This window comes from Hippocampus guttulatus, chromosome 11 (assembly GCF_054856545.1).
Source record: "Hippocampus guttulatus isolate MCC_2025c chromosome 11, RoL_Hgut_1.0, whole genome shotgun sequence".
Classification (NCBI taxonomy): Eukaryota; Metazoa; Chordata; class Actinopteri; order Syngnathiformes; family Syngnathidae; genus Hippocampus; species Hippocampus guttulatus.
The window spans coordinates 13,959,062-13,974,281 of NC_141271.1; the positions used below are offsets into that span (position 1 = coordinate 13,959,062).

The window sequence follows — 15,220 nt, forward strand, 5'->3', positions numbered from 1 at the left end:
TTCATGCAAATGTAAATGCAAAGGTTTGTTGTGCATTTGAAGTAAATCCTGGAATGTCCCCAATGAGTAGTATACAGTGCAAGGGAATGAAACGGAAAGAGACCCTGAGAGGAAGACAAAAGACTGCCTTGGCGGGAATAAATATGCTACCATCATAAATATTTGGCCACCCACTCCCTTGGCTGAGATCATCTTTAGAGGAATGCAGAAAAACATCTCGTACTCTTCCATATTATTTGTTGTTACTCCACATTATCAGCCGTGTCGTGACGACCTAAAAGTGGAGGTGCAGTCTTTTGATAGGAACGCTTAAAAGGCGACTTTTTGATAGAGGTCAGACGAGCTTGAAGGGAAAAAAAAACTCACAGCAGTCAAAGCGAAACAAAAGGCAACCTCTGTGCTCGGCCCGAAAGCATGTTTCGCACTTGAATGCCATCTTTTGTGTTGGCACTTTTGTGGATGATCTTCATTTCTCAGGCGCTAAAAAAAAAAAAAAGGCCATAAGATTTTTATATTGCTGTAGTGCTCGGAGAACAGTGGCGCCTGTTTGCATGTGTCCTCCTTGATGAGGTTTGGGCATCATTGGATGTTATACAGATGCCGGGGGAAATCTGTCTGGTCGATCCTGGGAAACACTGGCACAGCTGATGCTGGAGCAGGAAATGACACATGTCTCAGGAAGTGGAGCACAATGACAGACCACTGATCTCTTTTTTTTTTTTTTTCTATATGGATGGCTTCTGCTTTTGTGGGAAAAAGATCGCCTGTGTTTTGTTTTTGTTTTTTTTTTGCCAGCAGCGTCTATAAATGGCAGAGATTTCCTTGTTCCATGAAAACAGGCTTGCGCCGACATTCAGATTCCATTGCCCATGAATATCGTGTACTTCCCTGGAATAATAGCCCAAAAAGGAATGTTAAGGTTTTCGCAAGGTTCAAAGACCTTTCGATTGTGTTTTCACCAAAAGGATGCAAGTCGGTTCTGTCCAAGGGCTCGCGACCACTTGGATCGGCCATACTTTATAGCTCCCGGGTGCGTAAGATCATGTCAGAACAATTTAAAACTTTCAAGCGCATGACGCCCACATGCTCACTCAAGAGCGCTTCTCATTAAACGTTAAGCAAACAGGATGCGCCGTTTTGTAGTTGGGCGACTAACCCTTGAACTTAAACTCTGGATCACCTCCTGGATTGCTACAGACGGTCGCATCAGACGTCCGTAGAAACAAATGAATTTAATCATAGCGCAACGTACCGATTCAAATACCAGTCACAGAAGATCCAAAAACAAAGTCCTGGGACCACTGCGTAAAAAAAAGAAAAACCTTCACACATTAGCGCCACATCCCTGAACTGAATCTCTAACGGCCTCATTTATTCCCCTAAATCACTCATAACAAGGCCTGGCAAAGAGAACCCCCAACTGTTTGGCAGCGAACAAAAATGGTGGAAAGGGAAGTCCGGGTAGTGCAAACCTGTTGCCGTCATTAAGTTGTGCACAGAAGGATAGTTTGTTGCTGGACTTGGATTAGCTCCATGATGGAATTAGACAGTAACAAGCTCTTCTTGTGTGATATGATGACGTACCAGGATTAAGGATGGAATGAAGCACCATGGACACATTTAAACAACAGGTGGGGGATTTGAAGAAATCTTTTCTCAAGATAGAAGAAACATGACCTGGCAAAGCGCTCTCTGAAGAATTGAACTGGTAATTGTACAAATAATAAAAGTGCCACATTCTAGAACAAGGCAACAAAATGCCAATTGCATTTAAACAGAAGTGTATAAGCCATAATTAGCCACGTGTGTTAAAGTAGCACTTGATTGAAGGAATAGAAACACCATGACAAGGAGTTTTGCGCTACAAGCTAGCATTAAGCTAGCAGGCTTTCATTCGACAGAATTATAGGATTCTGGTGTAATAGCACTTTGTTGTTTAAAATATACAGTGTTTGATTCTCTTTTGTGGAACGGTATGTGTCCTTTTTGCAGTATACTTAAACAGGGAGTGACAAATCAAACATTTGAAGCTAGCAGGCTTTAACATTTTTGTGTGTGTACGAGCAAAGTAGTTAAAGCGGGTTCTAAATAATCCTTAAAAAAATGTTTTAATCCAATGACCTGGGTTTTAATAACTCAAAATGTATTTAAAGCATGTGCGAGAGGTAAAACTTTTTTCAAGTTATTTCTAGTGTCTCCAGCCAGTATCTTCAAACCACGACTCAACAATCGATTCCCCGCAATCAAGCATATTTGTGACGGAATGACTCAATTACCAACACAATCCCCAATTGAAAAGGCAAGAGTCCGACATAGGAGAATAGCCCCTTTGCACTATTCATAGTCGCTTCGTTTTTATTGAAACCAAGCAGCTTTCCAAGAAAAGACGAGCCCACATTGGCGGGCACAACAGACAAGAATTTGGAGACATTTAGTCCAGACTGCCGATGACTCACGAGAAACATGCAACAAAGAAATTAGAATCCTTATCTGGGAAAAAAATAAAAATTGTATTCCATTGTTTGGCACACGGTGCTCAGCCAGCTGTGTGGCGAATGTAGAATGACTCACACCCACATTTCTAAGATGATAGGTACTGTTTTTGGATTTAGGGCAAAAACAGGTATTTTGAAGCATGGCCCGCTTTTTGATGCACATTCCGTTCCTCTTTTATTTGTGTTACTATTGCTATATTGAACTGAGCAGCCAGGACAGAGACAAGGGGAAAAACTTCGTTTGTTGCTCCCACTGTTAGGTCACAAATTGCCATTAGTGATACCCCGATGCGGAATCACGTCAACAACAACAACAACAAAATGAAAGCTTTTGGAAATTATCTTTCAGTTCCTCACTCAGGTGAAATCTTGCAAGCTATGACGCCCCATGTGATGAATACCATAAATAAACAATTGTCGTATGAAATCCAGGTTTTTGTGTGACTTTAGGGGCATATTTTTCCTGATCTTTGTGGAAATTTGCATCTGAAAGTCGAAGTCCAACGGACTTCCAATGAAGCAGAAACTATCTTTCTGGAAGCATCCCGCGTGCTTTTAATCTTTAGCCAGAACACACGCCGAAGACAAACAGTGTTAACAAAGACAAGGCGAAGACCCGACGGATTTTTGGTTTCCTGTTGTGCTAAGGGGGATTGTCGGCTTTTTAAGAAGAGTCGACCTCTGAACGGTGATTTATTTGGCAATGCAGACCTTTTGCGTGGTTCAACCAGACGTCATTTTTAGGTTAAAGTTTCATGAGAGTAATGGTTTTTAATATGGCATCCACATGGGTCACCCAGTGGAATGTACTATGGTATCTGATTTACACACAGGAGTCAGGATACGTAACACTCTACCAAAGCGTCCTTCAGGCAGGAGGACTAAGCGTGTGATGCCATATGTTCCCCATCAGGTGGTCTTGTGAAAGCCGCATCGAGGGGACGGGCGCACAGGAAACAATTAGCTCTCGTAAATACGTCCCTTTCCCTCCTGAATTCCATTTTTCTCAACGTTTACAAGAGCTGCCCTGAGTGATCGCGCTCGACATAAGGTCAGGGTCAAATGCGGTGAGGTATCCAATGACTGATATGTAATCCTCCATCAAGGTGTTTCGTTCAAGTTTAGTTTGGAATTGTAAACACACCTCGAGTTTGATTTTTGTTTTTGCTTTTCTAATGACCAGTAAACGCACATATTTTTTGGGTGGGATGGGTATTCACATTCGTCCTTGAAAGTTCTGAACTCCTGTTCCAATATGACAAATACTTCGAGAAAAAAAAAAACACGGTCAACAAAATAAAATAAAAACGAGACTATTCATAAAAATGATGCGCAACTGAAATGACATCGTACATTGATGAGACAAACACAAATGAACTGCTGCATAGTCATACTGAAAATGTATTTTGTTTTCACCTTTGTCATTTAATGTAAACCAAGGTCAAACAATTTGGGGGGTTTTTTGTCTTGCACTTCACAAAAGAACCCATATAAAAATAAATAAATAACGCTAATAAAAACTAAACTTTAAAAAGGTATTTTTGAAAAATATTTTTTTAACTCTAAAAATATTAAAGCTACGCTGTCCCTGAAAGGGTTGAAAAAACTAAAGCCAAATATGAAATAAAAACTAACGAAAAGGAAAACCCCAAAGCGATAACAATCTGCCTACTGAAGACCCGATTGCCGCGATTTACATCATGTCAAAATGTCAACAGTGTCGGAAGGGAGTTGCACTTCAGGCGGATACGATATCAGTAAGAGTCTGCGTTTGAATTTGAATTGCGAGGAAATTGAATGGACCGTTTTTCAGAATGCTGCTAACGACAAAAACGATATGTCAAGCCCTTTTGCGCTAGCCCGGGGTAAAGTTTTCCCCAATCCTTCAATGCAAGAGGTACGTAAAAACTCCCTAAAAAGATTAGTGCGCCCCAAAGAATCAGTCACGACGTTACAATATATCAGTCGGAGTGAAAAGGCCACACACCCGTGATGGATTACATGACACATAAACACAATCAGACATCGCGCAGACACGCTATATCGACACGTTTAGGGCAACACCTCATTCGGGACGGCGCGCCATTATATATTTTTTCCCACGCGCGGACGCCGCAGCTGCGTCCTGTTTCGACACACGCGTGCTTTGGGCCCGCAGACGTCTCATTCCTCAGACCTGAGGCAAGAGCGCAGGTGTCCGGGCGTGGACAAGCCTGGGAGGATAGCGGGAAGTCCGAGCAATTCTTGGATCTGCCCCTCGAGTCCAGTGCAGCCGCCATGGTCAGTAATTTGGATGCATGCGGGTACTTTGGCGCAAATGAGAATTCTCATGCAAACGGGGCTCAAAGGAGCCAACTCTTGTCAGCGGGGATTGGTGAGAAACAAAACAAGGGACAAAAAGTCGTCACAGACTCCAAAAGTATACGACCGCCTCTCAAATGTGTCCTTCCCTGCCCCGCCGATGTAGATTTGAAGTCTGTGCCTATCCAACGGGGTCATTGACGATTTGCTTCAGCCACGAGGGGGGGGGGGGCATGGAGAAGCCCCGCACCCCCACCCCTGATACAAACACACTCTTATAGATATTCAAACATCATCTGCGGATGTTTATTTACCCTGCCTGAGTTTTCCTTGGGGCATTCGTTGCAACCCCCCACCAGTGAAGCTGAGCCCCCCCCCATAGACATCGCGCAAACGGAGATCTTCAGGAAATGAGTTTACAAAAGTGCCGTCCAATACAAACTTGTAAATGGGGTTGCGGATTTGTCGCAGGGGACTAAAATTCCTTCAGGAGAATTTTCTCCTTCAAGTTCAATTCTGCCCATTATGAGAATTTCTGCTCATGACTCTTCCACGTTTCTCAAAAGGCTGCTAACCTTGTCAAAGGGGAAGTCAACTCCCGAAAAATTCTTTACAGTAAAGTCTAGTGTGCCTCCATTAGTCAAAACACAGCATTCTGATTAATATCGCATTTAAGGATACGAGTTAAGCGGCAAAAACCACCCGTTTTAGCCATCTGGCGGGGCGGCCATTTTGCTATTTTCTGTCCACTGAAAATGACATCACAGTGACGAACAATCACGGCTTACGTGTTTTCTGAAGCTAGATAGATAGACGGATAAAAAAAAATCTAAAGTCATCTAAAAATGTACAATAGTAGCACCAAAGGAACTTGCATTTTGCAACTGTTTTAATCAAATATATCATAATAACAACATTTAAAGTAGCAGGTGAAAAATTTGCAAGTGCTGATTGTGAAATGCTGAATTGTACTAATTTTCTCTTTCTCTTTTTTTTTTCAACTAAGCGTGCTTCCGGACAGTTGTTTATGGTTTCATTTTTATTTCTCTTGGACGTCAGAGGTCGGAACGCAAGGCCGTGTATTTCCCATCCTGCTCTTATTGGGCCTGTCCCAAAACGTACACCCCGGGAGACAGTTCCCGGGCCCAGATGAAATTTACGGCGTCATACGGAGCGACTAATAGATGTGCAATTTAAGAATAGCAAAAATGCAAACACAAAAGCACAAAAGAGGATTGGGGAGGCGGGGGGCAGTGTTTGGTCAGATTCTCAGAGGCTTCGCAGAAACTGCATGTCCACTTTGAGTTGTGTGAGTAATATGAGAAAGCTAATTGCAGCCTAGATTGTACGTCTTGCTTTCTTTGCTGCCTCAAGAAGCACAACGTGACATCAGCTTAGCAAACTTGAGCTACATCCTTTGCGATGGCAAGCATTATTCTGCTCAATACAACACTGGCATGGAAACAGGAGTTCAGTACATTCAAGCAGAGATGGAGGGCAAAGTGCAGTCACGTGGGCGGAGTATTTTGCTCGACCACGCCGGTAGAATTGGGTGTTAGCGGGGCGTTTGCGCTGTTGTGGGATGGAATCGTCTTTACCGAGTAATGCGTTGCTCAATATTATATTTCAGTCGTACGCGGTACGTTTCATTGAGTACATTTTAGACTGCATTTGGTTCCCTTCGAAACAGAGAAATGATGACAATCAACTTTATTTGATTCGCCACATTTTACACAGTTGAGAGCCTCATGTGCTCCGAGTGAAGAGGTTTTGATCCCCGTTTTTCCCTTTCAACAACCACAATACTAAATCCGATTAATTTCTCAATCAAAAGTGAGCATTATTATCTTCGTGAAGTTTTCAGACAGCTTTTGTCTTATCGGGTTTCAATAGGCAACATGCAGGGGTCCCTAATGAAGTGGCTTATTCAAGTACGTGTCAGACCACATGTCCTTTGCGCAGGTCTTTGGTATTTTCACATTTGGGTCAGAGGTTCCGTTTCTTTTCATCTATCGGCACTCTTGCGTGTCACGTTCAGCTGAAGGACATTATTCCAAAAAAGAAAACCTTGCCCCGCATGATTCCAGCTGCCCGATGTTCATCTTTGAAGGCGAAATAACCCACGTCTTATCTGTTGCTGACTTCCCGAAGGACATTTTCAGTATTGGCGTTCCATCACTGCACACCTCAGCATCATTGGCTGGTGTGTGTGTGTGTGTGTGTGGCATTTTATGCTGTCCAAATGAGGTGAGAAGTGAATGGATAAAAAGCAGACGCCAGTTACCAGACCTTCCTGTGAAACTTGAGTTTTATTGCTCCGTTCAGATTGCTGCGTGATTTTTTGGGGGGGGGGGGGGGGTTGTCTGTTGCTAAATGAATTAATTCTGGTCTAATTGTGCAATCATTGTGTTTTGACAAAGCTTTTCATTGTTGAATCAGGTGGGTTGCTTGCCGCCAGGGGAGATGGAAAACATGCAGGGAAGTGGCCCTCGAGGAACGGAGTTTGAGACCCCCCTGTTGTAGTGTCACTCGCGGTGCCACGGAGCTTTCATTGCCGACAGAATAGTTGTAGAAGAGGAAATAGGAGAAGAACTTCAAATTCTTCATCTTGTTCTCGTGGTGAATGACTCGTGAGTCTTGATGCCTGCGATCAGAATTATCGAGCAGCTTTTACGATTATCAGTCCTGACCGTTTTCTCAGCGGATTGGAAAGCACTGATCACTCTTAAGGTCTTTGCTGACTTCCATCGGAAAAGAGGAGAAGTGCTCCTTTGATCTGTGTTTTGACCCCAAATATTTTGGGTCAACTCGTAAGACATTTGGAGGATTCAAACGTCGAGGTTACGCTCGACTGCCATGAACTTGTTTGGGTTCGGGGTTAGCGAGCACAGACAACAAGCAGGATGTCGTCTATTTGTTATCCGCTCTCCTTGTCAAGTGATTGTCCCCCTTGGCGTCCGAATGAGGGGAAGTAGACTTTGACGGCGATTTAGAAGGAGAGTTGAGGGAGAGGAAGGCAGGAAATGCTGGATGGAACCAGTGAGGGGCAGATAACAATGGCGAGCCGAGGCCGAAGAATGAAGGAAACGAGGTGACAGCAGAGCGATTCGAAAGAATGTTCTAAAGTGAAGTCAGCTCCAACAAGGCCAATGGTCATCTCCACGTACGCCTTTCTTGTTGCCATCAAGACTTGAATTGACATTTTGCATTCACAATGGGCACCGCCATTGTTGTGTGAGCTCAAGTACAAACTGTGGGAAATCGCTTCCTCTCCATGCTTATTGGCAATCAGTCATTGATTGATTGATTTTTTTTAATGAAGTTGTTGCGAAGACAAACGCAATTGAATTATAAAAGTCCAACTCACCCCACGTATTACTTTGTACTTTGACCGCACCAAAAGTCTCCATGAAATGACTAATCTCACAAAATCTGATCTAAATCAGGGTTTTGATTGAATCTATGAATGCGTCCGAGTGGGGTGGTGCGTCACGCGTCATCTTGTGAAGGGACTTTTCCAACACAACAATAGGTAGGCACATCTGTTTCTTTACACATTGACCGCCCTCATAACGGTCTGATCCTAATCTTGCCTGGAATTTGCCCAGTTCTGATGTAGAGAAGGTTTAGCACATCTACACTCACATTTCATCCACTTTAGATAAAGATAAAGATAAAACCAGATAAGAAGAATACAAATTTTCTTGGATATTTTATGATCATACATGGATGTTCTCCTAATGTTTGCATGGAGAAGCTTCAAGCCACACTCCAAAAACATCCATGTTAAGTTAATTGAAGACTCGAAGCTGTCCCTAATGAGGCTATTTGGGTGGATGGATTTTCTGGCGACTTCCACAGATTTCTCCTTTAAATTGAGAGGTGCGGGTCTGCGCATGACTTGGAATCCGTGTTGTTATGGCGCCCCCTTAAGACGGATTTTGGTCGAATTTGTTTGGGCAAAATAGTGTTGGTCTTGTCTGAACAGCTGCACGGTCCAGATTGATGCGAGACAAAACACAAACATTCGAAATGCCGGGCAAAGACCACAACTTCTCTTGACGCACAAAAAACAAACACACACGCACATACACAATAGAATTCAGTCATCTGAGTATTTAGTCCTTCTTTTTATATTTAAATGAAATCTGGGTGCAAATATTTTTTTTCAAGCAAATTATTTAAAACTGTATTCAGATTGGCATTTCTATCGAGCCGTTACCACACGCACTGACACACGCATGCCATGGGCAAAAGCCATAACAGCCCCTAAGATGAATCAAACAGAAAAACGAAGTCGACAGAAAAGTTTGTGAAAGCAAATGACTGCCTACCTTAGCGGAGACGTGACACGGAGCCAAGGGACGCACTTTCGCAGCGCGTTAATGATCCAAGCTCACGTTAACGGTTTTAAAAAGATTTTCCGAACACTGCAGATTCCCATTCTTTGCCAGTGGCCTCGCTGAATTGTAAATGAAACAAACTCTGAATGAGAATAATAATAACAAGAAAAGTTACAGCTCTGGGTTGAAGCTGCAATTCCAGACTACTGACGCAAACAACTTCCGGTGATGCAAACTCACGCGCCACCGTAGGTTAAAGGTGACCTGTTTTGAAGTTGTTTTTTTCAAAATACTTTTCGTGAAAGTGAGACGAATAGGATGCTCAGGGTGCATAGTGTACCAACATAAATTTATAAAATATAAATAACAGACACACACACACAAATTGTTTTGGGTTGCTTTTATTGTTCCCTCGACCTCTATCGCGATCGACTTGGGACCAGTCCTCGAAATACCGGTCGATCGCAGACTGGTATTCGGCACCCCTGCACCAAAGCATTGGCTGTGGCAGCACCATGCGTTGGGTTATTTTACTTCAGCTTGAACTGTGGCCATTGTCAAGGTGGAGGGAATCATAAACAATTTGAAATAGCAATCAGTGTGAGCACAAAACATTCAGGCTTCTGCTAGATAACAAAATAATCTGAAAAAGATGAATAGAACATTTCAAGTTTTGTTGAGCTTCACCAAATACCCGACTCCTTTTTAATGCAAGTTTAAATGTGTTTGATTAATTTTGAACATAGACATATCGAAATTATAAGTCGGTGTTTCCACTTGGGCAACAATATTGTCAGTTTATTCTGACTCACCATCTTGAGAAGAAAGTAGTTGTTTTCAAATGTAGGTCGTAAAAGTAAAAATGTATTCGAACGTTATAAGAGTGATATCTAGAAGGAAAAAGAATCCCTAAATACAGGAATAAGTATTTGTACTTCATGACTTGCCACCACTGATGTGCACAAGTCATAAACAAATATAAAGTGAAGATGGTGACAATCTGTGACACACACACACACACACACACTGGGCTGGAGTCCTGCTCATCAAGCCCCCAAACTATTTGTCCGTGGGTGTTTTTGTTGGTTCTCACAAGAACACGTTCAGGCCCCCTGACCTCAGCGGTCGTCGCTGGCTGACCTTTCGGACTGTCAGACCAAACAAACAACGCCGTTTCCCATGATATCACCGACCACAAGTTTCGCAATCATTTGCAAAGTCATTTGTGTCTCCCGAGTCCAACACTTCAACCCACGTCTCAGACCAACACCATCGCCACCAGCAGAGACACAAACAGAGGAATGTAAACAAGAATGTTGTTCTTTTTTTAATCTTTGTATTTATCTTTCTTGACTTCGAATGGCTATTTTTGCTCTACAAAAGACTCCTCAATGAGCGGCATGTGACTGATGTAGTAACACAAGTTGGCCACTAGATGGGTGTAAAGAGCTTTAAATGCTGAAAGAGCTCCAAGAGAGTGCACGTGAGGTCAGCTCTCAAAGTTGCTAAAACGAGTGATTATTCTGTCATTAATAAAAGTATTCTGACTTCATTGAATTTGAAATAAAATACATGAAATAAAATTGTATGCATGGAAGAAAATGAAATGAAAATCAACTAACGACACATTCTTAGAGTTACAAAGCCCAAAATAGATTTTTTTTTAAAAAATACAGGTACCAGACTTTATCATTTAAAAAAACATTTGAATTAATTTTAGCTGAATTAAATTTAAAGTAAATTTAAATTAATATAACTTTTCTTTAAAATACCATTTATCCCTCTACCCCAAAATATCAAAAATTAAGGAACAGACTGTTGTATGAAAAATACCACTTAGTCAAGCCTTGCAAGATCACACTACTCACCGGAACATATTCTTTATCCTCAAATAGTACTACTACAGACTACTGAGTAACGGGCTATCCAAATTCACAGGTTGGGTCCTCCGAAGGCCGCATTTTCGGCCGGGTGGCGTCTCTTCTGGCGCAACTCGACCACAAGTGTCCAAATTCAAATTAAGCATATCCAAATTTGTCACAGTTTATGTTGTCCAGAGAGGCTGCTTGAAGAGGAGCCGTTGAAGGCGTCGAAGGACCCAGCCTGTGAATTGTCTTTGTAGAATTCGGAAACCACGCGCGATTGAGTCGCGCTGAAATGATGTCATGCAGCCGAAAAATGCGGCCTTTGGAGAACGCATTCTGTGACTTTGGACAGAGACACAAAATTGTTGACTGAAAGTCTTCTTCGTTTACCTGCATGGCTGTATTATATCGCCGCCTGGTAGCCAAATCTCACACACAATTACTCCTACTGATACTGTATTACTACAGTATATGTTTTACAATATTATAGACTGCTATTTCCTCTTTTTTTTTTTTGTTTGTTTGTTTAAATTTAGCTATCATTAAACTCAAAACAAATGCTGAAAGATTTGACTATGTAATTCCAGTCTGTTCTAATCCTGGACATTGAAATTATTCACGCTTGTTTTTCTTTACTCTTTCCTTCAACATCAGGGTCAACATGGCCCCGTTGGTCCCCAAGGCATCACGGGACCCCCGGGGAGTCCAGGAGAACCAGGCATCCAAGGGCCAAAGGGGCACAAAGGTGACACTGGACGGCATGGCAACATTGGGCCCAAAGGAAATATGGTAAATTGTTGATAAATGTAATTTTTTTTAGAAAAAGAACAAAAAAAAGTCCGACATATACTCTTGTTTCATGCTAAATCATTTGTCCGCAGGGAATGACAGGCGTACCTGGCTTCGCTGGAAATGATGGAATTCCCGTAAGTAACTTCTTTTGTGGACACATTTTAAAATAGAAACACATTGAATTGGTTATTCCTCTCGTTAGGGCCACCCAGGACAAGCGGGATCCAGGGGAAAGGCCGGTGCAGATGGCTGTAACGGGACAGCCGGCGATTCGGGCATCCCGGGTCAAATCGGGCGTAACGGGGCACCTGGTTTTCCTGTAAGCATCCAACAATAAGGTTTTGATAGTAACATGCAAGTTGTACTTTCAGAAGCTGATTTTGTGTTTCCTCTCAGGGACAAGTGGGCAGGAAGGGGGAGAAGGGTGACACCTTGGATGTGACCGTCTACATGCAGAGATTCAGGGTGAAGAATATATCACATGAAGCATTTGTTTGATGTTGACATTCCACCCGCATTTTGCTGTCGTCAGAGCATATGAATATTTTGATCATCTCTCCACAGGGAGACGCAGGAACACCAGGAGCCAACGGACTATTTGTAAGACACGATTGTTGGATTTGTATTCATGCATGACGATATTTCATATTTCATATATTATACCAGGGAGTTTTAAATTTGAAAATGTCAAGCAAGATTTGAATGCCACCCAGGCCGCCAGTGTCCTGACCAAAACCACACATTCATAATGGAGTCCTACAGTAACACTGAATTTTAGCAGTTTGACATTTTATCATCGGAATGTACAAAAGGCAGATGAACATGTTCGACGCTGTTGAGTGGGAATTTTACAAATTTCGCGGGGCTTCTGAATCCTCATCTGCCTGAGAGCCCTTCGCTCTGCTTCTGCCATTCTTATGCCCAGTTGTTAGCAAAAAAAAAAAAAGGTGAATGCTAAGATTTCCTAAGGTAGATTTTCCAGCATAGTTTCAGCAAAGTTCCTGAAGCCCAAGCTGGTCAGCACAAGGCTGCAGGAGTGTGCCCACGACACGTGTATCCACAAGTCTCTGCACAAATGATTAGTATCTCATCGGTCACGCCTTCTGCCCCTGATTGGTTGTTTTTCCTTGGTTACAGTGGTTTCTTAAAAATCATATTAGATAGAACCAAAGTGGGCTGATTTTGTTGACATCATTTCACGAATGACTTTATGAGTGTACTTGATACCCAATTGATAGATATGAGTGTCTTGTTATATAGATACTAAGAAATCGAAACACCATCCTTACTAGCTAGCTAGCTAGATTTGTAGAAAGACGGGAAGGTAACTGTTGGCACTTTTTTTCTGTCCCTTTTCTGAAATATAGTCACAAGAGAGGACAAAAAGTCACAGAAAAATTTGCAAAAATGTTACAAAGCTGGCAGCACAGCAGAGTTGCAGCACCCGCTCGCTGCCTCGCTTGTACCGTCCACATCTAAACAAATGCACCACTTTCTAAATAAGAGCACACGTATTAAAGGTTTTGATTTCATAAAGGCTGCGAGGGCCAATCAGAAACTGGTGTTGGGCCAGATGTGACCCAGTGGCTGGGGTTTGCCCGGGTCTTCTCGATATTGTAGTGAAACAAGTTGTAGACTTACCTATTGACTGTTGATGCGATATTTAACAGGGCCCCCCTGGTAACCGAGGATGGCAGGGAAACCCAGGGATCCCAGGACCAAAGGTATAACAATCTAACCATATAAAAATGATAAATATGTTCACAATAACATGCATGCACTTTTGCATATTTCACATTGTGTTCATTTTAAGACTTCTTACATGTCAGGCCTAAAATGTTGCTGTTTATGTTTTCTTCTAGGGTCCACCGGGGGCACCGGGTCCTCGTGGACCAAAGGTAACTCGGACTCAGTTGTTAATTTTGCACGTGGAAGACATCTGTCACTCAATATGCTTCATTGGCACAATTTGTTTTCTGCACAGGCCGTGACAAATGTACTAAAGGGGATGAAGGGCGACCAGGTTAGGCGAAGTCTCCTATCCATTAGATGCCTACTTCAAATAAGATGACTGGTTGAGTAAATATGGTCGATCAATTTCGTATTCTTTGCGTGTGTGTGTGTGTGTGTGTGTCATCGTTCTTGCACCACAGGGGGATATTGGACCCCCAGGACTCCCAGGAAACTCCACTCATCCCCACAGTCAGCCCCCTTTCGGACCCTTGGTGGGTACATTTGCTCCAGTGTCATTCCTTTGCCTGAAAGAACTGTGTCTTGATTGGAAGGTGTGAAAATATCCACATCATTTTAGGGTGCTCCTGGACCTAAGGGCGTGAAAGGAGAAGCAGGTGATCTGGTAAGTGTTCGCTGCTGCCCCTTGCACGTTATTCCTCTTATTTCATTACTTTGTACATCAAGGCAGTGTTCTTGTTGCTTGATTACAGGCAGACAACAAAGGCGAAACAGGAATCACGGGCTTCCCCGGATCACGCGTGAGAACTTTTCTGTATCTTCAAGTCAGATCTCTTTCAGGCCAGAGTTTCATTTTATCCTCATCATTGGACTCATTTGTAGGGCCTACCTGGTGCACCTGGGAGGCCTGGACCAAGGGTACGCTTGGCACACTCAATGATGAGGTAGTCTAATACAATGTCATTAACGAGTCTCCCTTTCAGGGAGATGCGGGGGACCAAGGACCAATAGGCAGACAGGGTCCAAAGGTGAATATTTTCATTTTGATTGTGAAATTCAACATGAATCAAAGAGACATCATTCAAAATTTGCATAAAATCTTCAATCACAAATGTTCAATTTTTTGTGTGTAAAATAAAACGAAAATCATCCATGACAAAATGTTGCCGCTAGTGACGCTATGTACTAATGAGGGAGCATCCGTTGGAGACACGCTAAGGCGTTGAATAAAATTACTTTGACAGACCATAACTGGGGAAGATCAAGAATTGATGAGTTGTGCAAACTGGAAAGAGAAATTGTTAACTTTAGAAAATGGGCAACAAAATAAAAAATACAGAGGAAAGATATTTTTCAGGCCACAAACTAGTAGGATTCAATCAACAACACACATGCTAGTGGCACCCAAGTAAGACACGGCACCTCAGTTTCGGACACTAACTTTTTAATGATCAGTTAATGTGCTTAATAGTATGGCTATCCTTAAAACGCACCAAAACTGATTGTTTGTGTGTGGAGAATACATGAATTGTGCTAATTTTGTATTTCAGGGAGTGCTAGGCGAAGCCGGGGAATTGATTTCATCTGGATTATGGCCCTGGTCCTCATCGGGTATGAAAATAGATTCCAGAGAAATAATTAACAAATCAAGAAGTCACCATGTTTATTTGGACATTTGTAATTCATTTAGAGCAGCCAATGTAACTTCAAAATGGCGCCGCGTGAGTGGCTG

General features: G+C 42.5%; 1 protein-coding gene across 1 annotated transcript in view; it reads left to right on the forward strand.

Moving 5' to 3' along the window:
- The window catches only part of col4a2 (collagen, type IV, alpha 2), a 45,365-nt gene that overhangs the window by 19,682 nt on the left and 10,463 nt on the right, over positions 1-15,220 (forward strand). Inside the window, exons 5-18 of the mRNA XM_086124061.1 lie at positions 11,659-11,793; positions 11,886-11,930; positions 11,999-12,115; positions 12,193-12,261; positions 12,361-12,396; positions 13,467-13,520; positions 13,659-13,694; positions 13,781-13,819; positions 13,950-14,021; positions 14,108-14,152; positions 14,241-14,288; positions 14,371-14,406; positions 14,472-14,516; positions 15,039-15,099. Of these exons, the coding sequence (XP_085980187.1) occupies positions 11,659-11,793; positions 11,886-11,930; positions 11,999-12,115; positions 12,193-12,261; positions 12,361-12,396; positions 13,467-13,520; positions 13,659-13,694; positions 13,781-13,819; positions 13,950-14,021; positions 14,108-14,152; positions 14,241-14,288; positions 14,371-14,406; positions 14,472-14,516; positions 15,039-15,099 (838 nt within the window). The remainder of the gene's footprint in view (positions 1-11,658; positions 11,794-11,885; positions 11,931-11,998; positions 12,116-12,192; positions 12,262-12,360; positions 12,397-13,466; positions 13,521-13,658; positions 13,695-13,780; positions 13,820-13,949; positions 14,022-14,107; positions 14,153-14,240; positions 14,289-14,370; positions 14,407-14,471; positions 14,517-15,038; positions 15,100-15,220) is intronic.